We start from the raw sequence: 21,652 nt of genomic DNA on the forward strand, positions 1-21,652 counted from the left end.
GTTCTCCATAGTGGCTGTATCAATTTACATTCCCATCAACAGTGCAAGAGGTTTCCCTTTTCTCCACACCCTCTCCAGCATCTCCACACCCTCTCCAGCATTTATTGTTTGTAGATTTTTTGATGATGGCCATTCTGACTGGTGTGAGGTGATACCTCACTGTAGTTTTGATTTGCATTTCTCTAATGATTAGTGATGTTGACCAGTTGATTCTTTTAGTGTATTTTTAATCTGGAAAAAAGAACCAACTTGAAGAAATTTAATAAGATAAGAAACGTAGAGGGGGCACCCTAGGTAACTACGATGGCACAGAGCAGTTTGAAAAGTGCAGGAAACTGGAACTAGCCTCATTGCTGGGATGCAGCAGCTGGCAGTGGGCATGTCAGGGTGGGAGGGAAGGCAACTCATGGTATCTAGAAGGGATTAGCAGCAGTAGAACAAGTGGCAGCCCAGCACAGGTTAGAAGCTGGTTGTCCTGACCAGCAGGTAGATATGGCAACTCTACCTGGAGAGGAAAATAGGTAGGGCAGAAAGTCAAAATCAAGGATGTCCAGTAGGAGGAACTGGATTGTTGATACCAGTCTGGAGGCAGGGGACCAATCCCCAGGAAGGTGATTAGTGGCAGAAAATCTAGGTCCTGGTATTAGAAGTCCTGGGATTCAAAAGATGTTACTGAGAAAAGAATTCGGGAATAACAGAAAAAGGCAGAAGCCCAGTTAACAGAACTGGGGAACAAAATCAGGGTTGGACTAGCAGCAGCAGTGAATGGAGAGGGGAACCATGAGTTCAAGACACAAGAAAGGGGCCCAGCTTTAGAAACAGCATAGATATGGAGATTGGGCATCAGTCAGGCACAGTGGTGAGATGCGTACCAACCATTGCTGCTGATTTACTTTTATATTTTAAAAGACTATGCAAGCAATACATGTTTATGATAAAAATAAGACAAAATATTAGAAATAGAGATAATTAAAAAATGGAGAAAGAACACCCACAATCCCACCAGGGTTAATATTTTGATGTATATCCTTCCGGGCTGTTCTTATACATACATACATAAATTTTTCCAACAAAATAGGATTATGCATACTGTTCTATACTCTACTTTCTCTCAGTATTATAAAATAAGGGATTTCCCTGGTGGTGCAGTGGTTAAGAATCCACCTGCCAATGCAGGGGACACGGGTTTGATCCCTGGTCCAGGAAGATCCCACATGCCGCGGAGCAACTAATCCCATGTGCCACAACTACTGAGCCTGTGCTCTAGAGCCCACGAGCCGCAACTACTGAGCCCATGAGCCACAACTACTGAAGGCTGCATGCCTTGTGCTCCACAACAAGAGAAGCCACCGCAAAGTGAAGCCCGCATACCGCAACGAAGAGTAGCCCCTGCTCGCTGCAACTAGAGAAAGCCCACGTGCAGCAACGAAGACCTAACACAGCCAAAATTTTAAAAATAAATAAAGTAAATAAATCTGTTAAAAAAATTATAAAATAAGTATTTTCTACCCACATTTTTTTTTTTTTTTCGCGGTACGCAGGCCTCTCACTGTTGTGGCCTCTCCCGTTGTGGAGCACAGGCTCCGGACACGCAGGCTCAGCGGCCATGGCTCACGGGCCTAGTCGCTCTGCGGCATGTGGGATCTTCCCGGACAGGGGCACGAACCCGTGTCCCCTGCATCGGCAGGGGGACTCTCAACCACTGCGCCACCAGGGAAGCCCCGACCCACATTTTTTAATGCTGCAGAATAATCCACTATACAGATGAACAATAAATAGTTTATTTAACCTGTCTTTTATTGTTGAACATTTAATTATTTCCACTTTTCCCCAGCTATAAACAATGTTGCAGTGAACTTCCTTATAGCTAAATATTTATGTACACCTTTATTTAAATTCTTAAAACTGGACTAGCTGTCTAGTCAAAGTGATGGGTATTTTAAATGTAAAACTTTTGATACATGTTGCCAAACTGCCCTCCAGAAAGGTTTTGTTTTAGTTTTTAACATAGACAGCAGTAGGATAGTGCACAGTTTTTCTTAGTCTCATCAAAGTGGTTTATTATCATCTTATAGGTAAAAAATGGCATAGTGCTTTAATTACTAATGAGGTTGAACACCTTTCCATTTGCATTTCTTTTGTTATTTTCCAGTTTATCATCTTAGTACATTTCAAAATTAATATTTTTTAAATTATTGATGTTTAAATTTTTATATATTAAGGATGCTAAACTTTGGTCTAATTATATATTATAAATGGCTTTGCTCAATAATTTGTTAATTATTTTTGACACAGAGATACTTTAAATTTTTATATGCTCAAATCTACCAATACTTTCATGCTTAGAAAGTCCCTTCCCACACTTATAATGTTCTCTATATATTCACCTAAATTATGAAAGCCATTGTTGTTTTTCATCAAATATTTCTGGTTCTTCCCCTTTGGGAACATATGTCAGCTTATCCTTTCTGGCCACTTTGGTGTTAGGTGTGGCCATGTGATTTGCTCTTTACTCAATGAAAGAGATCCATGTCACTTGAAAGTTTCCAAACAGAAGCTTCAAGAACCAGAATAGTTAACCAGGTTCCCTCTTTCCCTCTGCATGGAAACCACCAGTGTTCCAGATAGTGGGTATGACATCAGCCTGGGTCCTGGAGTGAGGATGACACAGAGCTACATCCCCATCCTATCTGGGATGGACATAACCATGAGCAGGAGATAAACCTTTGCGGTTTTAAGCCACTGAGATTTTGGATTTACAGGTTGCCACAGTATAATCTAGTGCATCCTGACTAAAACAGGAATTTTGTCTAGCATTTTTGATAGATTCATTCTGTGGTAAAATCATTAACCCATCTGGAATTATTTTGAAACTAGACTGCTGGAATTCAAATTCTAGCCCCACCATGTACTAGTTGTGTGACACTGGGAAAGTTCCTGGACTTCTTGGTGTCTCAGTTTCCTCTATGCATACGATAATAATACCTACATCAAAGTCTATTGTGGGGATTAATTAATATACATAAAGTGCGTAAAGCAGTGCCTAGCACATGGTATTATTACAATGTTAGCTGCAATTACTACTACCACTACTACTATTAAATTTTATTCTATATTCTGTAGTTCCTCCCCCCCAGTAAATTTAATTTTGGGTTTGTTTTTATTTCTATGGTTTAAGATTATCATGTTTCTTCACCTTGAAATTTTGTTTATCCTCATTTCTGAAAAATTCTCAGACATTATCTTTTTGAATGATGCCTCTCTCACATTCTCTATTCACTTCTACCTGATTCCTGTAGATATAAGATTGACCAACACTTATTCAACCTGCCATATCTCTTAATTACTTTCATCCCTCTATGCTCCATTCTGGATAACTTCCTCAGACTTTTTTTTTTAATCAGTTCACTAATTCTTTCTTTTTGTTTCTACTATGTACCAGGCACTGTTATAGCTGCTTGGTGCTTGGGATACAACAAAGGAAACAGACAAATAAATAAAAAACCTCCCTTGTGGAGCTTAATTATAGTGGGGGGTAATAAATAGCAAACATTATAAATACTTACATTATATAATGTATTAGGTGGTAAGTTCTATGGGAACAAAGCAAAGGGGAAATGGGGAAGGGTGATTGCCATTTTAGAGGATGGTCAGGGTGGGCTTCATTGAGAAGGTAACATCTGATCAAAGACTTGAAAGAACTTGAGGAAGTTAACATATAGATATCTGGGGGAAGGGCACACCAGGCAGAAGAACCAATAACTGCAAAGGTGCTAAGGCAGGAGTATGCCTGATGTGCTGGAGTAACAGCATGGATACAAGTGTGGCTGGAGCAGATGAGTAGCAAGAGATATATGAGAGAGGTAAAAAGAGGCCAAATTATGCAAGGCATTGTGGGCCATTGTCAGGATATTGGCTTTTATTTGAAGTGAAATGGAGATCCACTGTGGGGTTTTCAGCAGAGGCGTGAAATGATCTAATTTATTTTATAAGGATCACTCTAGCCACTGTGAAGAGAATTGGCCATGGGGGACAAGGGCAGAAGCAGGGAGGCCCTATAGAAGACTACTGACAGTGGCTGGGACTAAGATGGTAGCAGTATGTAGTGGTCACTGGGATGTGCCACCCAGATCCCTCTTCAGGAATACAGGACTTATGTTGCCTGGCTCTTTATTTTCCATTATATATTCCAAATGATTATTTCTCATATTGAAAAGAGTAAATGATTTCAATATTTTATTTCATAAACAGGCATTTAATTGAATTATAGTTCTAATGGTTTTCAGTTAATTCCTTTGAATTTCTATATTTGATAATAATTTTGTATCCTTTCTGGTATCTATAACTTTTTTTTTCTTATCTTATTCATTGGCTAGAAATTCCAAAATGACTCATGTTCTTTCCTTGCTTTAATGGGAACATCTCTAATATTTCAACATTAAATAACATTAACTTACATTAAGATGGCAAATGTTGGTTTCACAAAAATATTATTCATAAGTCAAGAAAATACACTTCCATTCTAGTGTATAAATAGTACTAAAAAAGGATGTTAGGTTTCATAAAAATGTGAATATACTTAACACTGCTGAATTGTACACTTAGAAATGGTTAAAACAGTAAATTTTATAAAGTGGTGTTTTTACCACAATTTTAAAAAATAAATGTTATTAAATATGTTTGGGGCATCTACTGACATAATCATGTAGTTTTTTTATTGAGATGTAATTGACATATAACATTATATTAGTTTCAGGTATACAACATAATGATTCAATATTTGTATATATTGTGAAATTATCATAATCATTTTTAATTTTAGACCTATAAATGTGATAAATATTTGCCAATAATTTAGTAAATCATTAGGTTCTAAAAAATTCTAAATCCATAAAATGTTATCAAACCAGTAAATAATATTAGTCTCTTCTCTTGTCAAACCTTCCAGTACCACTGTGGCTTCCAAGGATACCTACACCTTAATACCTGCAACCTGTGGACATGCTAACTTACATGACAAAAGGAATGTTGCAGATGTGATTAAACTGAAGGTCTTTAGATAATCGGATTGTTTTAGATTATCTCATTAGGCCCAATGTAATCACAAGAATCCTCATAAATGAAAAAGAGAGGCAGCATAGTCAGAAAAAGAGAGATCTGAAGATGCTGTCTGCTGGCTTTGAAGATGGAGAAAGGAATCATGAGCCAAGGAATGCAGATGTACCCAACAAGATGGAAAAGGAAAGGGAATGTACTCTTCTCCAGAGCCTCCAGAAGGAACACAGACAGCCCTGACAAGAGCTTGATTTTAGCCCACTGAAGCCCATTTCAAAAGACTTCCTGATCTTCAGACAGAACTGTAGGAGAATACACTTGTTTCGTTTTAAGCCACTAAATTTATGTTAATTTGTTATAGCAGCAATAATAAGCTAATACAATTAATATAACTAAAAAAGTTATACAATTAATATAATAATAACAAACTAATACAGCTACTAATAAGCTAATACAATTAAAGTAAAATAACGCAAAAGAAAAGTATACTTACAAATATTCTTCTACCATTGCCTAGAGGGAAAACAATTCCTAAAAAAATGTTTGTATCAACTTTCCCTTAGAAACTGGTGGGAACATAGTAATGTTAGGAGAAGCTCTGTGCTTAAATATATACCCTTCAAGTCCCTATTGCCTTAGAGAAGACAAGATATCTGAGACTGCTCTTGAGAGAAACTTGGTGAGTACAGTGTGATAAGCCAGAGGTGGGATGTTACACATTATGTACTGATGTGCAACCCTAGCATGCAAGCAACGAGCCACCAACTCCTATTCTGACCTGAGTTGTTTTAACTTCTGAGATCCCAATTTTGTATCTGTAATGAAGTGATAGTTCAACTGTAAATTTGCTAGAAATGTGACTATATGAAGATGACAGCGTCAATCAAATTAACTAGAAAATTTAACTTTGATTACTCACTAATTAAGTAAAAATTGAACTTTATGAGGATGAGGGTATATATAGTAATGATTTATTTTATTTAGAAAAGCTGTAAGTGGAAGCGCAAGTTGGATGTGTAAGTCTGAACTACAGTTTGTATAGCAGAATTACACCTAACGTTTCTACGTACAGCTGTAAAAGATTTACATTGGCCTATAGCTTTCTTTAGCCTTTTGAAAATATGTTTATAATGAATGTTTTTGAGAAATAAGTTGTTTATGTAATAAAAAGCAATTAAGAAACAATGTATATCAATTGGACAATCACTTAAACTTACAACTATTACACAATTTTTAAATTTGTGGTGCTCTTGCATTTCTAAACAAACTAATCTGGAGAATTTTTGAACGATAAAATTTCAAGAAACACTTTTTGAAGCACTCTGCCCTGACTTAAATTTTCATAAATCAAAGAGCAATGTGGCTTACAGGGCTTTGAAACTGAATGGACCTAGCCTGGGTCCTGGTAGCTGTATGAGTTTGGGCTCTGAGCCTCTATTTCTTCATCTGTAAAACAGAAATAAAGCTACCTTAAAGGGTGTTGTAAGAATTAGCTGTAAAGTACGTAAAGTGTCTAGAGCAGATCTTGGCACCTAATAAGCACTCCATAAATAAATGACACAGATAGTGCTCATAATCTCACTTACAATCATTAGAGAATACAGGGAGAAAAATTAAAAACAAAGACTTTTTCTGGTCTAGCTTCTTGCTTGGGCATGGGCTCTCATCTTCTTGTTACCTTCTTACGGAGAAAAATATACTTTAAAAATCTTTCTCTGCTCCGTCCCCCTGACTTCCAACCTTACACATCCTTCTTGTTTTTCTAATCTTAACTCTTGTTATCACCATGCTTATAACTATCCAAAGCCTGAAAACTCAAGTCATTCTTGATTCTTCCTTCTCTCTCAACCTGCATATTTAGCCAATTACCAAAATCCTCCTGATTCTACCTTTGATAGTTTCTTCCTTCTTCCTCTTTCTCTCCCTCCTTCCTTCCCTCCCTTCTCCTTTCTCCTTCCTCCTCCGTCCCTCCCTCTCTTCCTTCCTTCCTTCCTTCCCTCCTTCCTACCTAGTTACCTACCTACAAGTATTTACTCCTATTATGTGGCAGGCACTGTTCTAAAGACTGAGAATACAGCCATGAATGAAACAACAACAACAACAACAAATCCCTGTCCTCATAGTGTTTATGTTTTTGTGAAGGAAGACAGAGGGGAAAAAAGCAAAATATATTGTATGTTATATGGTGGTAAGTGCTACAGAGAAAAATAATGCAGACAAGAGGGATAATGCATGCTCACATGTATATATATATATTGGGAGAAGTTTGATGTGTATTTTAATTAGGAACCTAAAAGTGGTCAGGAAATGAGCCTGGGATAATAAGATTTTGGAACAGGTCACGAGGACCAGATAAATAAGCCTGGGGTTGAAGGGAGAGGTCCAGAAAGCCCAAAAAGACAAATATAAATTAAAGATAAATATAAATTTGGAAGTTGTCAGTGTACAGATGGTACTTAAAGTCAGGAGAATATATGAGATCACCAATGGCAAAGATGGGGGAAAAAAAGAGGTCCAAGGACTTATCCTTGGCATACTCCAGGGTATGACAGGGAGATGAAGAGAAAGCAGCAAAGGTGAATGAGAATGCCAGCCACTAAGATAGAAGAGAACCAGAAAGCATGATATCCTAGAAGCCAAGTGAAGAAAGAGAATCAAAGAGAAGGCATAATTGAGTGACCAAACAGATAAAGTAAGGTGAAAACTGGGAAATGACCAGCAATATGAAATCACTCGTGATCTTCAGTAGGACAGTTGGGCAAAAAAAGACTGATTAAGGAAGGTTCAAGAGAGAATAGGAGGATAGGACTTAGAAACAATATCTGCAGATTTTTTTAAAAGAAGTTTTGCCAAATAAGGGAACAGGGGAATGGGGCAGTAGCTGGAAGGGATAAGGGATCAAGAAAGATTTTTGTTTCACTTTATTTTGCTTTGTTTTTCAGATTGAGAGAAATAACCATGCATTTGTATACTAAGAGGAGTGATCCAATAGAAATGGGAAAATTGACGATGGAAAAACTAACAATTGCACTGCCTTTGAGTACCGAGGGAAGATGAGTTTCAGTGTCCAAATGCAGGGACTGGCTTTGTTATAAATAAAAGTACGGGCAGTTTATCCATAATAAGAGGAAGGGAAAGCTGAATGGGTGCAGAGGCAGGTAGGTGGAATACGTGTGGTGGAGGGCGGTTCTCAGAACTTTTATTTTTTTCAGAAACAGGACTCAAAGTCATTACCTGAGAGAGAAGAGGTGGAGATCTGAAGAGAGAGGAGGTATGAGAAGTCCTCTAGGAGAATGGATGAATGATTGGACCAGGGAAATGAAGTAGAGATGCCGAGCAGAAGTAAGGACTCTCTTGAGGTTAAAGGTCATGAATTTAAATCAAACCAGTCATCACGATTGCATGTTTTTCTCCAGCCACTTTCAAATGCACACTGCAGCCACAGAATTGGTGGAGAGTTGTACTTAACCAGGATTAAGGTTTTGTCAGGCAATTACTACTAGAAATTGGGAGAAGGGCAAGGGAGTTGAACATGTATTCAAGAGGAAGTGATTATAATGATAGGTCATGGTATTGACATGTCTTTCACATTTGTTCTCTCTCTCTGTTCACACAGACCTTGCTCTATATCAAGTGCTCATTAAGGTTAGCCTGAACTGCCAGAGTTGTTCACTGCCATGAAAAGCTAATCTCTCCTCACTAATCACCGTATGCACATGGCTCATGTTTATTTTTGTTTTTCTCAGTCTCCTAATTCCTTGCCTTTAAGAACCAGACATTTCCTCAGAGAAAGACAAATACCATGATTTCATTTATATGTGGAATCTTAAAAAAAAAATAACCGCAAACAGACAAACAAAATAAAACAGAAATAGATTCATAGATACAGAGAACAAATTGATGGTAGCCAGAGGGTAGGTGGGTGGGGGGTTGAGCGAAATAGGTGTAGAGGATTAAGAAGTACAAACTTCCAGTTATAAAACAAAGGAGTCATGAGGATACAATGTACAGCACAGGGAATACAGTCAATAATAAATGGAATAACTCTATATGGTGACAGATGGTTACTAGACTTATCACGGTGATCAATTTGTAATGTATATAAATGTCAACTCACTATGTTGTACACTTGAAAATAATATATATTGTATATCAACCATACTTTGATAAAAAAATTAAAAAAAGTTTTAAATTAAAGGAAAATGAACCAGACATTTCAGATAACATTTTTATTCTGAAGCCACTGCTAAGCTGAACTACTCCCAGAATTTATTTCTCCTTTAATTGTATTTGCATGCAACATTGCATAAACGTCTATCAGAGCATTTATCAAATTATAACTAGGTATTTGCCTTTACCTCATTTTTCACTAAAATGTGAGCTTAATAAACATCTTATGCAGCACCTTACACAGTGCCTCTATCAGAACAGACACTCAATAACTTGACATGAATAAAGGATATCTGATTGCACCTGGGCCTTTCTTGAACACCATTCAATGGCATTAAAATATGTATAACTATGGCATATTCTAATATGTCAGTATTCCTACTAAGCATATGCTAGATAAGCCAAGTGTATGGTAGAGAATTTGTCACCCAACAGAAAGATTAATTCCCGTGTCTTCTCTTTACTATATAAAAATTCTCCCCTATAAATATTTTATATACTTTGGACAATAAGTTAACTTTTATAGATTGTCATGATGCTATTAAGTACTAGAACCTGAAAATGTTATTGTCAAACTACCCAATATACTTCCATAGAATAAGGGTTGTCTTCTGTTTGAACACATTTTAAAACTCTGATATAATTTAAAACTTTCAGCACAAAGAAGTATTTTTAAGAATTTCATGCAAAATAAAAACTAAACTTTGGAATACAAAAAAGTTGACTTATTACTCAAAACATTACTTCTGTAATGCTCAGTGTTGTTGCTTATAAAATTTAGGTAACTAACATGAGTCACTCAGAAGAGTGCCTGTGTATCCTTGTAGCATAGGCCCAGATCTTCCTTCAGGAGGGATTACTGGAGGTTTTCTCATCTATATATGGACACAGCAATGCCACGTGCTGTCTAATTTTGTAGCCTAGTCACAAAACCCAATAAATTGGTTATGACACAGAGCATGCCAGAAACATTAAGTTCACTCCATTACAATCAACAATTTTCCCATAGAGCAGTTGTGTTGCTAGGCAGCTCTGCCAAAGGAAAGCCTATAATTAGTGACAAGAAAAGCCTTTCTTCTTTCTTATCTCATACATACATACACATACAAGTGTGCGTGCACACATGTATAGGGATAAAATTTTTTTCCCAGAGAAAAATCAGAACTCAATTTCTGATAATATTGTTTTCAATACATACAATTATAATTTTTATTACTTAAAATGAACTTCCCTCTGATAAGTCAGACTAATTGTAAAATTAGTTATTAAAAGGTATGATCATGGAAAGTATCCACATGAGGAAAATTTAATTCTGCATAATTCCCAAAGACAGAACTTAGGTGTTATAATTATCCTTTTATTTATGTTATAAGGATAAAGATCCACATTACAGCTTTACAAAGTACTAAGAGTAGCAGAGGCCAGGAGATGTACGACTGAAAAAATTATGTGAAATCTAAAAATAATACAATTTGGACTAAAATATGATAAAAATGGAAAATAAAGGTTAAAGCACACTCCTATAGTATTTACTATCTGTGATATTAATTAATTTAATATCCAATGCTTTACATAAACACTTTAAAACAATTTCAAAACATTTTTGCCTCCTTAGCTAGAATGTAAGCTCATCAAAGGTGGTATCATTTACATGTAAGAATCAATAAATATTTACTGATGATCAATCTGCTTTTTCTCAGAGAATGCATCCATTGTTTATAAATGGTTCTGTTTGTCAGACTCAGTCACTTATAAGTTTTCCAAGTTTATGGGGTACACAAAGATGAATATATCCTCAAGGGCTAATTCTGGCACTATTTGGAGAAATTGTAACTACTCTCATTTAAAATGATATCCTTACTGACTCTGTTCATCATATGAGGCAGATTTGTTGCCTGGCAAATCCCTTTTACTACCACCAAAAAGTCTTTGTAGTTGTAACTTAAAATTGACAATCCTCTTCTTTCCAGTCACCAAAGGGGATGAAATTGTCAAATTTACACTTTTTCTACCCACACACTGAAGTAGAATAGTCAACACACTATAAATCATACGATTATTGGCCTTTGGTTGATATTATAATTTATGTATTCATGTTTAGTGTCATAATACTAAACATTTATGGGGGGAAATTATAAAATAATCAAATAAGCTATAAAAAGTACTATAAATAAAAAGTATGAAAAATACTACATAGGACTTTAAAAGCATACTTTAGATAGCCATGACTTTGTGTGTGTGTTTGTGTTGGGAAGCAGGGAGTGGGTCAGGGAAGGTATTTGTGACTAAGTGATATTTTAGCTGAGAGCTGAAGGAAAAATAGGTATTTATTAGAGGAAGAGGGGAGGGTAACAGTCTTTTACATCAAAGGAATTGCAGGTCTCATGGCCCTGAGGTAGAAAGAAGTATAGTGAACTTGAGGAGTAAAAGACCAGAGTGGTTGGAATACACTGTGCCAGAGTGTCAGGGCAGAGGTGAACAATGAGGCTGAAGAGGTGGACCAGTGCACACAGGGTCATGTAGGCTTCATGAAGGATTCTGGTCTTTTTGGTTTTTAATCTCACAAGTAACATGGATTGATTGGTGTTTTCACAAGACCACTCTGAGCAATCAGGCAAGAAAAAGAAAAGAAGGCATCCAAACAGGAAAGAAAGAAATAAAATTATCTTTATTTGCAAATGATATGATCTTATATGTAGAAAGTCCTAAGGATTCCACCAAAAATCTGCTAGAACTAAACCATGAATTCAGTAAAATTGCAGGATACAAAATCAACATACAGAAAACAGCTGTGTTTCTATACACTAACAGCAAAACATCTGAAAAAGAAATAAATAATTCCACTCACTATAGCATCAAAAACAATAAAATACTAAGGAATAAATTTAACCAAGGAGGTGAAAGATCTGTACACTGAAAAGTACAAGACTTTGATGAAAGAAACTGAAGAAGACACAAATGGAACAATATCCCATGTTCATGGATCTGAAGAATTAGTATTGTTAAAATGTCCATACTACCCAAAGCCATCTATAGATTCAATGCAATCCCTATTAAAATTCCAATGGCATTTTTTTCACAGAAATAGAAAAACAATCCTGAAATTTGTATAGAGCCACAAGAGAACCTGAGTAGCCAAAACAATCTCAAGAAAGAATAACAAAGCATCATACTTCCTGATTTCAAGCTATACTACAAAGCTATAGTAATCAAAATAGTATAGCACTGGCATAAAAATAGACACACAAACCAATGGAACAGAATCGAGAGCCCAGAAATAAACCACACATAAATAGTCAACTACTATTTGACAAGGGAGCCATGAATACTCAATGGAGAAAGGATAGTATCATCAATAATAAATAGGGTTGGGAAAACTGGATAACCACATGCAGAAGAATGAAATTAGACTCGTATCTTACCCCACTCACAAAAATGAACGTGAAATGGATTTAAGACTTAAATATAAGACCTGTACCATAAAACTCCTAGAAGAAAACACAGAAAACAAGCTCCTTGACACTGGTCTTCCTGGATATGACAGTAAAACCACAAGCAACAAAAGCAAAATAAATAAGTGGGACTACATCAAACTAAAAAGCTTCTGTAAAGCAAAAGAAACAAACAACAAAATGAAAAGGCAACCTACAGGATGGGAGAAAATATTTCCAAATCATATATCTGATAAGGGGTTAATATCCAAAATATATTAAGAATTCTTACAACTCAATAGCAAAAAACAAAAAAACCCAATTAAAAAATGGGCAGAGGTACTGAATAGAAGTTTTGCAAAGAAGACATACAAATGGCCACAGGTACATGAAAAGGTATTCAACATCAATAATGATCAGGGGAATGCAAATCAAAACCACAATATGTTATCACCTCAGGCCTGTTAAAATGGCTATCATCAAAAAGACAAGACAAAGAAAGACAAGTATTGGGGAGGGTACAGAGAAAAGGGAACCCTAGTGCACTGTTGGTGGGAATGCAAGTTGGTACAGCCACTACGGAAAACAAATATGGAGGTTACTCAAACCTGCTCTCCACAGAGGTCTGCCCTGTGAGTTGGAAGCAGGAAGCCCCTGACTTCTTGGCAGCATTCTTCTGGAATTTAGCATCTGCAACACAGAGCTGAGGAGTATGAGAAATACTGGTTACCTGACCCTCATATAGAGATACTGCAGCCCTTGACTAGAAGTTATAGGGAAAGGGAGCCCCATCTTCCTGGCCACACTCAGCTGAATTGAAGCTTCCATCATGATGATCTGGGGGTGAGGTGAGGGAGAGAGTGCATCACGACTCAAGTGCTACAGACTGTTCTGAGATTTAGTAGCTTTTCTTGAATAAATGTTTCTTGTTTTTGTTTTTTTTTTTGTTGCTGTCTTCATGTATGACCTTAACACAGCTTCCAGACACTTTAAATATTTCTGTTTTTAAAATAATTTTCACTGATTTTGATTTTTCTGCTAGGGATGGTCCTGTGGACCTCCTTATGATACAATACCAAAACTAATCATTTCCACTCAATATTTCTTAAGTATGGAAACAAACATTAATATATAAATGAAGCATTAACTTTACTGTACATTCAAAATTTTACTGAGTACTAAGAATTAGATACCACGTTACATATTAGCTAGATAAGTAAATAAACTTTTAGATTTTTGTATTTTCCAACTTTTAATTATGTTAAAGAATGGGATTTTAAATCTCTACTGTTTTTTAAAATTAAAAAAATTAATGGCAAATTTGAAGTCACCGAAACTTCCTTAAAATTGTTTCCAGGGTTATTTCAAATTTTAGCTTTATAAATAAATTTTATAAAATCGTTGGAATTTAGTTCTTGGAATATATGATTAAGTAAACCTTCTTGAGAGAATCTTATTTAACTCTTTTCTTAAACAGACGCATAACTACCACCACTATTACCAATTAGAAACCTGCTAATCCAGACAGCTGGGACTGATTTACATTTAATGAAGCAGAAATTGTCATGTGGAATCTAGATATTTTCTCCATGACACATGTTGACATTCACTCAAAATCAAATTATTAATCTTCTATCTTTCTATCTATCTATGAGTGTGTGATCTTTTAAAAAAAGAGTATCGGGTTTCCCTGGTGGCGCAGTGGTTGAGAGTCCTCCTGCCGATGCAGGGGACACGGGTTCATGCCCCAGAGTATCGTTTAAGCAATTCTACATAAATTTCATATTTCCTACTTGTGATAAGATGTTTCTATTTTAGTAGATATGAAAAAGACCTAGGTAAATCCAAACACCCACAATATCAGCATATGAAATGATCAAAGAATAATCACTATGCTTCAAACTGATTTCAAAACATTTAATTATTTTTTCAAGGCCTTTAATAGAAAACTATCATGTAAAATGCTTTCTCTGAACATCTTGGGATGACTGAAATATGAACTGGACATTCAATTTAAGAATCCGGGCCTAATCAAAAACTCTACAAAAGGTAAATGCTGGAAAGGGTGCAGAGAAAAGGGGACCCTCCTACACTGTGGTGGGAATGTAAATTGGTACAGCCACTATGGAGAACAGTATGGAGGTTCCTTAAGAAACTAAAAATAGGGTTACCATATGATCCAGCAATCCCACTCCTGGGCATATATCTGGAGAAAACCATAATTCGAAAAGATACACGCACCCCAATGTTCATTGCAGCACTATTTACAATAGCCAGGACATGGAAGCAACCTAAATGTCCATTGACGGAGGAAAGGATAAAGGAGATGTGGTACATATATACAATGGAATATTACTCAGCCGTAAAAAAGAAATGAAATAATGCCATTTGCAGCAACATGGATGGACCTAGAGATTGTCATACTGAGTGAAGTCAGTCAGACAAAGACAAATATCATATGATATTGCTTATATGTGGAATCTAAAAAAAGAAAAAGCTACAAATGAACCTATTTACAAAACAGAAATAGAGTCACAGATGTAGAAAACAAACTTATGGTTACTGGTGGGGGAGGGATAAATTAGGAGATTGGGATTGACATATATACACTACTATATATAAAAAAGATAACTAATAAGAACCTACTGTACATCAAAGAGAACTCTACTCATACTCTGAAATGACCTATATGGGAATAGAAACTAAAAAAGAGTTGATATATGTATAAAAAAAAAATCTGTGCATATACCTCTCCTGGTTGGAGCAGATATGTAGCTCTTATTCTCCTACCTAGTCCCATGTAAGAACAAAAATTAACCTTATCCCAAACTTAGAACATTTAATTAGATAAAAAATAAACATAGTGGATTTCAGGAAGATTCAGTTAACAAAAGACATATATTCTAAAGTATCCTGAGTTAGAGAACTTAAAACAAGAACATTACATATTTTAATTTTTCAACTTACCTGATATAAGTAATCTTCAAATACAAAATAATAATCATCATTGCTTGCTGTCAATTTCACATCCTATAATTAAAAGTAGAGAGCACTGAAGAGAACCTAAATGAATATGTCTATAGTACTAAGACATAAATGCAACATCTAGAAATAATACTGCAATGATTTTATTTTTATGTATGATTATAAACTTCTAATTAGATTTTATCACTGGAATTATCACAGGTAAACTTATAAATTTACTTGACTAATATAAGTGACACATTATTTGACTTCAAATTGTTCACACTTTTTTTGGTTCCATTAGTAATTCTTTATTATTTATTTCAATTTTATCTCCTTTAAATCTAATATTTAGGTGTCTTAAAATTAGAAAAGGAGATGCAATCACAACATCCAAAAGCAACCATAACAATCTGGTCTCAAATTACTGTTCCAGTCTCATCTTCCACTATTCAAACCCACATCTTGCCATTCCCTCAAAATACCAAAAATCTTTCATGTTTTCGTGATTATTCACTTGCAAGTCATTGCTTGCTAGCAAACAAACAAACAAACAAACTAGACAATGTTTATCTTCAATCTTACCAGCAAGAAAACATACATAGTAGAAATATTGGAACAGTTACAAAGAAATATTGCAGAAATCTATGATAATATTGCTCAACCTACAAAATTCAATCAGACTATTGATCGAAGAAGCAATTACAGGAGGATGAAATGAACTGTGTATGACTCTGGAGGTAGCGAATGTGTGCTAAGCTTGGGAAAACTGAAAGACGCAGACTAAGAGAAAAGAAAGGAGCCAGTCTAAGTCACAACGTGGGCAGAGGTAGAGATCATGCAATCTCAACGAGGATGATACTGCCTCTAAGGGGTGGGACTTCGTTCCTGAGGATCAAAAACTTTTACATAGTACAATGGTTTGTGGACCTCCAAAGCTTATCCTTACCCACCAAAATCTTATTCTTTGGTATTTAATTTTTTTATATTAGAGAAAATTTTCTCTTCAGGGATAATAATGAAGAAGAAAAGGTTGAGAAACACTGATATAAACTGACAGATCAACTGTCCATCATAGCAATCCACCATATAGATGGTGTGGATTCAAGGCAAGTTTGTGGAAAAAAAACACAGTCCAGAGAGAACCATTAGATATTTTAGCATAGGGAGGGTTTGATGGTGTTCTGTATATAAGCATTGCCTTGTTTCATTAATTTCTTTAATCACTAAAATAATTCTACTTTACTTTCAGTTAATTTAAAAATGAGTCTTTGCCAAAGGGACTTGTAATGAAACTTCAAATAATTTCAAAATGCTTATTTCCTCAAGGGCTGACTTTAATAATGTTTGGAGTTGTTCCAATAAGATCAGCAGAGCTCAACTAACACAAGTCAGAAACAACCAGAGACAGATATCTTCCTAAAGCACTCATGTTGTGGACAGTCAGGATTGATTCTAGCAGAACTTATATTCAATTCTTCAGACACAAACTGTTTACCTCTTTCTCATGACAGATTTTTTTTTACTGATTCTAACTGAAATTCATGCTGGCAGCAAAGAGAACTCTTATGCTAGCACTCTTGGATTTTCTGAACAACTTCTCTTGTGAGTCCTCTCTCATTTGAACAGAGAGGAGATTGAAGGTCCTAAAGCCCAAAAGATCTCTTAGGCTGTTGCTAAAATAATCCCCTGAGCACAATCATTTGACCTCAAAGTTAATAGTAGTACCTGTGATCCAAATCTATGTAAAAACTTCTGTGAGAGTCAAGACTTTTCATCAAAAGACTGCATCCTCTTAAATTTCCTCATCTTTTCTCTCTGTAGAGCACAGTGGTTAAAGATTACCTAGATTCAAATCTTGGCTTTGCTATTTAATATATGAATTTAAACAAATTTCTTTACTCTTTCTTTACCTCAGTTCTCTCATCTGTAAAATGGTAAAATGATAGTACTTCCTGTTTTGCTACAACACATGTATCAATATGTGACTGGTGAGTAAGGGAACGATGGCAGTATAACATGAAAATTGTGTTGGTTCATATGCAGTTTTTCTTTTAAAAAGGGAAGCCAGAACAGCAGTAGAATTATAACCTTCAGCAGGAAAGGACAAAGTCTTCCACAGGCATGAGCCCTTATAACTGTATTTCAAGAGAATGGAAAATGAATTATTGCCTGGGGGGCCCCCTCTCCAGAGAGGCACACCCCCAGCCTTGCACATCTCTTAGCTTCTGCACTTCCTCTTGTGCCCACCTGAACAGCAGCCCCAGTGGCGCTGTGCACCACTTCCATCTGCATTATTTTAGCATTTACACTATTATTTTTGTACATTTTTAATAACTCCTGCAGGAGCAGCCTGCCTGAGTTGTCCAATTCATCTCCCAATTATTGTTTCTGTTGGCACTTTAGTTACAAAAGTGCTATTTTTCCTATAAGCTGTTATTTTTAATGCATGATTTTGCAGAATGCAAGTTTTTTTCCAGGAAAAAAATGCATTTATCATTTACACCCCAAATGCTGGTATCTACCACCCAAGGTAGCTAACAGGATCAGATGACAATCTATGTAAAGAGTTTGGAACAATGTTTGGCACATAGTAAGTAATCATTAAATGCTAGTAGTCATTGTTATAATTAACTTTGGTTATGTTCTACCCAGACAAATCTTTAGGTTCTTCTCTCCCCTGTTTCTGAGATCTGGAATAATATGCCCTTCTCCTCTACCTTACAAGTTCTAAATCTAAAATCCAAGTCTTTTAAACAACCCAATTATTAATCCAGAATCAGTCATATCCTATACCACATTTTCAGCATCTGCATCTCGTCTCAATATCAGATGCCTGGAAACAAAAACTCAATGAATCCTTATCATAAAACTTGAGATGTGCTTAACTATATGTCTAGAAACTAAAAGAAATTAAAAATAAAACACGACTTCAAAATAATAAAATAAATAAGCAGGCCCTAAAGACTGTGAGACAAATAAGATTAAAAAATCCATAATCTCATTTTCCTTTTAGTTTCTTTTTTATGTAGTTTGTGAGGAAAACTTGAATTTATAAGGACAGGAAATGCTTATCATTCTCTTAATCGATAAATGGGAGGGTCAGGAAAGGATTATGAGGACAGTGTCAAAGGGAAGGAGGATAACATTGAATAGAAACTGCAAATTTTGAAGGTCAAACTTAACTTTGTAAGTATAATGATCACTTAAAATTATTTTTCAAGGTTAATATGTATCACCATGCATAGTGCAGTCCCTACATGTTGAAGACTCAATAATTGCTTAATGATATTAATGAAATGGAAAAACTATGTATACTTTTACTTACTTTATAAATTAAACTGTCCACCAAAAGGTCATGTTGTATCACATTAGTCTTAAGCTGCTCATAATACAAGATATCCTAGATTTAAAAGTTAAACAAACAAAAACATTAAAAGTCAATCACATTTTAAAGTCAGCCTCAAATAAATAATGCCTTTAATAAATAATGATCATTAATAGTATTATAAACACTAAGAGGATAAGGACTTTTTTTTTTTTAATTTGTTTATTTTTGACTGCATTGGGTCTTTGTTGCTGCGTGCCGTCTTTCTCTAGTTGCGGCCATCAGGGGCTACTCCTTGTTGTGGTGCACGGGCTTCTCACTGTGGTGGCTTCATGGGTTTCTCAATGCGGTGGCTTCTCTTGTCGCGGAGCATGGGCTCTAGGTGCGCGGGCTTCAGTAGTTGTGGCTCGCGGGCTCTAGAGCACAGACTCAATAGTTGTGGTGCACGGGCTCGGTTGCTCCATAGCATGTGGGATCTTCCCGGACCAGGGCTTGAGCCTGTGTCCTCTGCATTGGCAGGCCGATTCCTAACCACTGTCCCACCAGGGAAGTTCCCAGGACTTTTTAAAATTCACTACTACAGTCTACATGCCTGGCCAATAGTAGATGATCAATAAATATATCTAATCCCATCCCTTAGGATAAAATCTGGTACCTAGTGGGTATTTAATCAATGTTTGCTAAATTGATTAACTGTAATTTAACTTTAATAGCAAATGCAGGACTTCCCTGGTGGTGGAAGCTGTGCTTAAATCATGTACAGGTTAACTGCATAGGATTCTGTATAGTTATAATCATTATATTTTGAACTAAAAAATGAATAATAAAGGATTTTTCATCTAAAAAGAAAACCCTGATTTTTTTTGTATGCTTTATGATTACTTTTACTACCAGGGCTGATTTAGTATGTTTAAACTTTTTTATTTTATAATAATTTAGATATTAGAAAGGCAGTATAGTGTAGTCATTCTGGGTTTTTATATACGTTTTGGGGCTTTCCCAGGATCAAATCTTACTACCTTTGTGGCCTTGGACTGCAAGCTTGAGAAGATATATAAATTTCCAAGAGATAATGAGAAACACTCTCATTTCATCTGGCTAATGGACAATAATAAGGGTTTAGGACCTTTAATGACATTGATCAATAGAATCAGCAGTGTACTTTTCTTTACATCTGAGTCCAGGTTTTTAAAAAAGTAAATAAAAATCAGCTATAGCACAGGGAACTCTGCTCCATATTCTGTAATAACCTAAATGGGAGAAGAATTTAAAAAAGAATAGATACATGTATATGTATAACTGAATCACTTTGCTGTACACCTGAAACTAACACACTGTGAATCAATGATACTCCAATATAAAATAAAAATTTAAAAAAACTGTAATAGCAAAAAAACAGTTAAAAAAATAAGAGAATATGGTATTATATTAGAAAATCTAACTCTGAACAATGATAAGATTTGGCTAATGTTTAATTTAATAGAGAATAAGAAATAAGAAGGAAGAGAGGAGAGATAGGAAGAAGAGAAAAGGGGAGGAAAGGAAAAAGAAGAAAAGACAGGGGAAGGGAGAGAGGTAGGAGGGACGTAAGACGTAATCCAGTTAAGCATCAGGCTAATAGTTGGTCGGGGTGTTCATAATAAATAATAAAGGTTAAAAAAAAAGGTTAAGACTAAATGGGTAGTAGTTGTGTTAGAGAGAGATGGAAATATCATCTCACTACTTCAGCTGATCCCTGTGTTCCTCTAAATCCCTCCATCCATGTCTTGGGCATTTTAGCCCCTGGTTTCCACCCATATCCAAATACTGCTTGACTCCATCAGTACATCCCAGTCTACGTGATTCTTTCTGAAGACATTCCCTCAAATAAGAGTTGTGGGACAGGTTCATCTGGGACAAAGAAGAATATCTGTTGCATGCAGCTGCCTTGGCAGGGTGGTGTCCAACCCTATGTTTCCTGAAACATGATTTCTTTGTCTTGAAAGATGCTTAATACACAGTTCTCTGATTTGAGGCAAAGTGCTCTTTGCATAAAGATAATCTGGGGATTTACTGGCTATTTTTAGTCATTTTAATTTTAATTAAAAAGCCTTACTCTGTTCTCATTCATGTTGTTTTGATTTCTTACCTAAAGCAAAATTATTTTACTATTTTATTTGCCTTCTATTGTATTTATTAAATCCATCTCTCTGGCTCGAATAAAAAATACATTTTTAAAGGCAGGAACAGCACCTAATTCAAATACCAATCCTTGACAACTGGCAAAGGGCATAGTATTATACTTTAATGTCTTCTAGGGAACACAGTGGAAAAGCTAAGATGCTTAGAGTTATGTCTCTTTTTAAAAATAAAATAAGTTTAAAATTACAAACTGATATATGACCATTAAAATAAGTGAAACAACCTAAAGCTGGATAAAGAAAAAGTTAATAACCTTTTCTTCTTCCCTGCCACCACACTGAAGAAACTAATGTTATTTGTATTGTATTTGTAACACTATTTGTAATTTGTATTCTTCCATACTTTTCTCCATGCTTATACAAATATATAATCATATTTAAGGGTTGTTTTTTTTGTTTGTTTGTTTGTTTTGCGGTACGCGGGCCTCTCACTGTTGTGGCCTCTCCCATTGCGGAGCACAGGCTCCGGACGCGCAGGCTCAGCGGCCATGGCTCACGGGCCCAGCCGCTCCGCGGCATGTGGG

General features: G+C 35.7%; 1 protein-coding gene across 4 annotated transcripts in view; it reads right to left on the reverse strand.

Moving 5' to 3' along the window:
- The window catches only part of TBC1D19 (TBC1 domain family member 19), a 166,912-nt gene that overhangs the window by 42,287 nt on the left and 102,973 nt on the right, over positions 1–21,652 (reverse strand). For 2 of the 4 annotated variants that reach the window (XM_007125144.3, XM_007125146.4), the window contains 2 exons: positions 18,949–19,023; positions 15,624–15,686 (listed from right to left, as the gene is read on the reverse strand). The exons of 1 other annotated variant lie outside the window; for it this stretch is intronic. In XM_007125144.3, coding sequence (XP_007125206.1) covers positions 15,624–15,686; positions 18,949–19,023 — 138 coding nt within the window. The remainder of the gene's footprint in view (positions 1–15,623; positions 15,687–18,948; positions 19,024–21,652) is intronic. One more of the 4 variants, XM_007125145.4, reaches the window with a different exon arrangement.

The sequence above is a fragment of the Physeter macrocephalus genome, chromosome 7 (genome assembly GCF_002837175.3).
Source record: "Physeter macrocephalus isolate SW-GA chromosome 7, ASM283717v5, whole genome shotgun sequence".
NCBI classification, from domain to species: Eukaryota; Metazoa; Chordata; class Mammalia; order Artiodactyla; family Physeteridae; genus Physeter; species Physeter macrocephalus.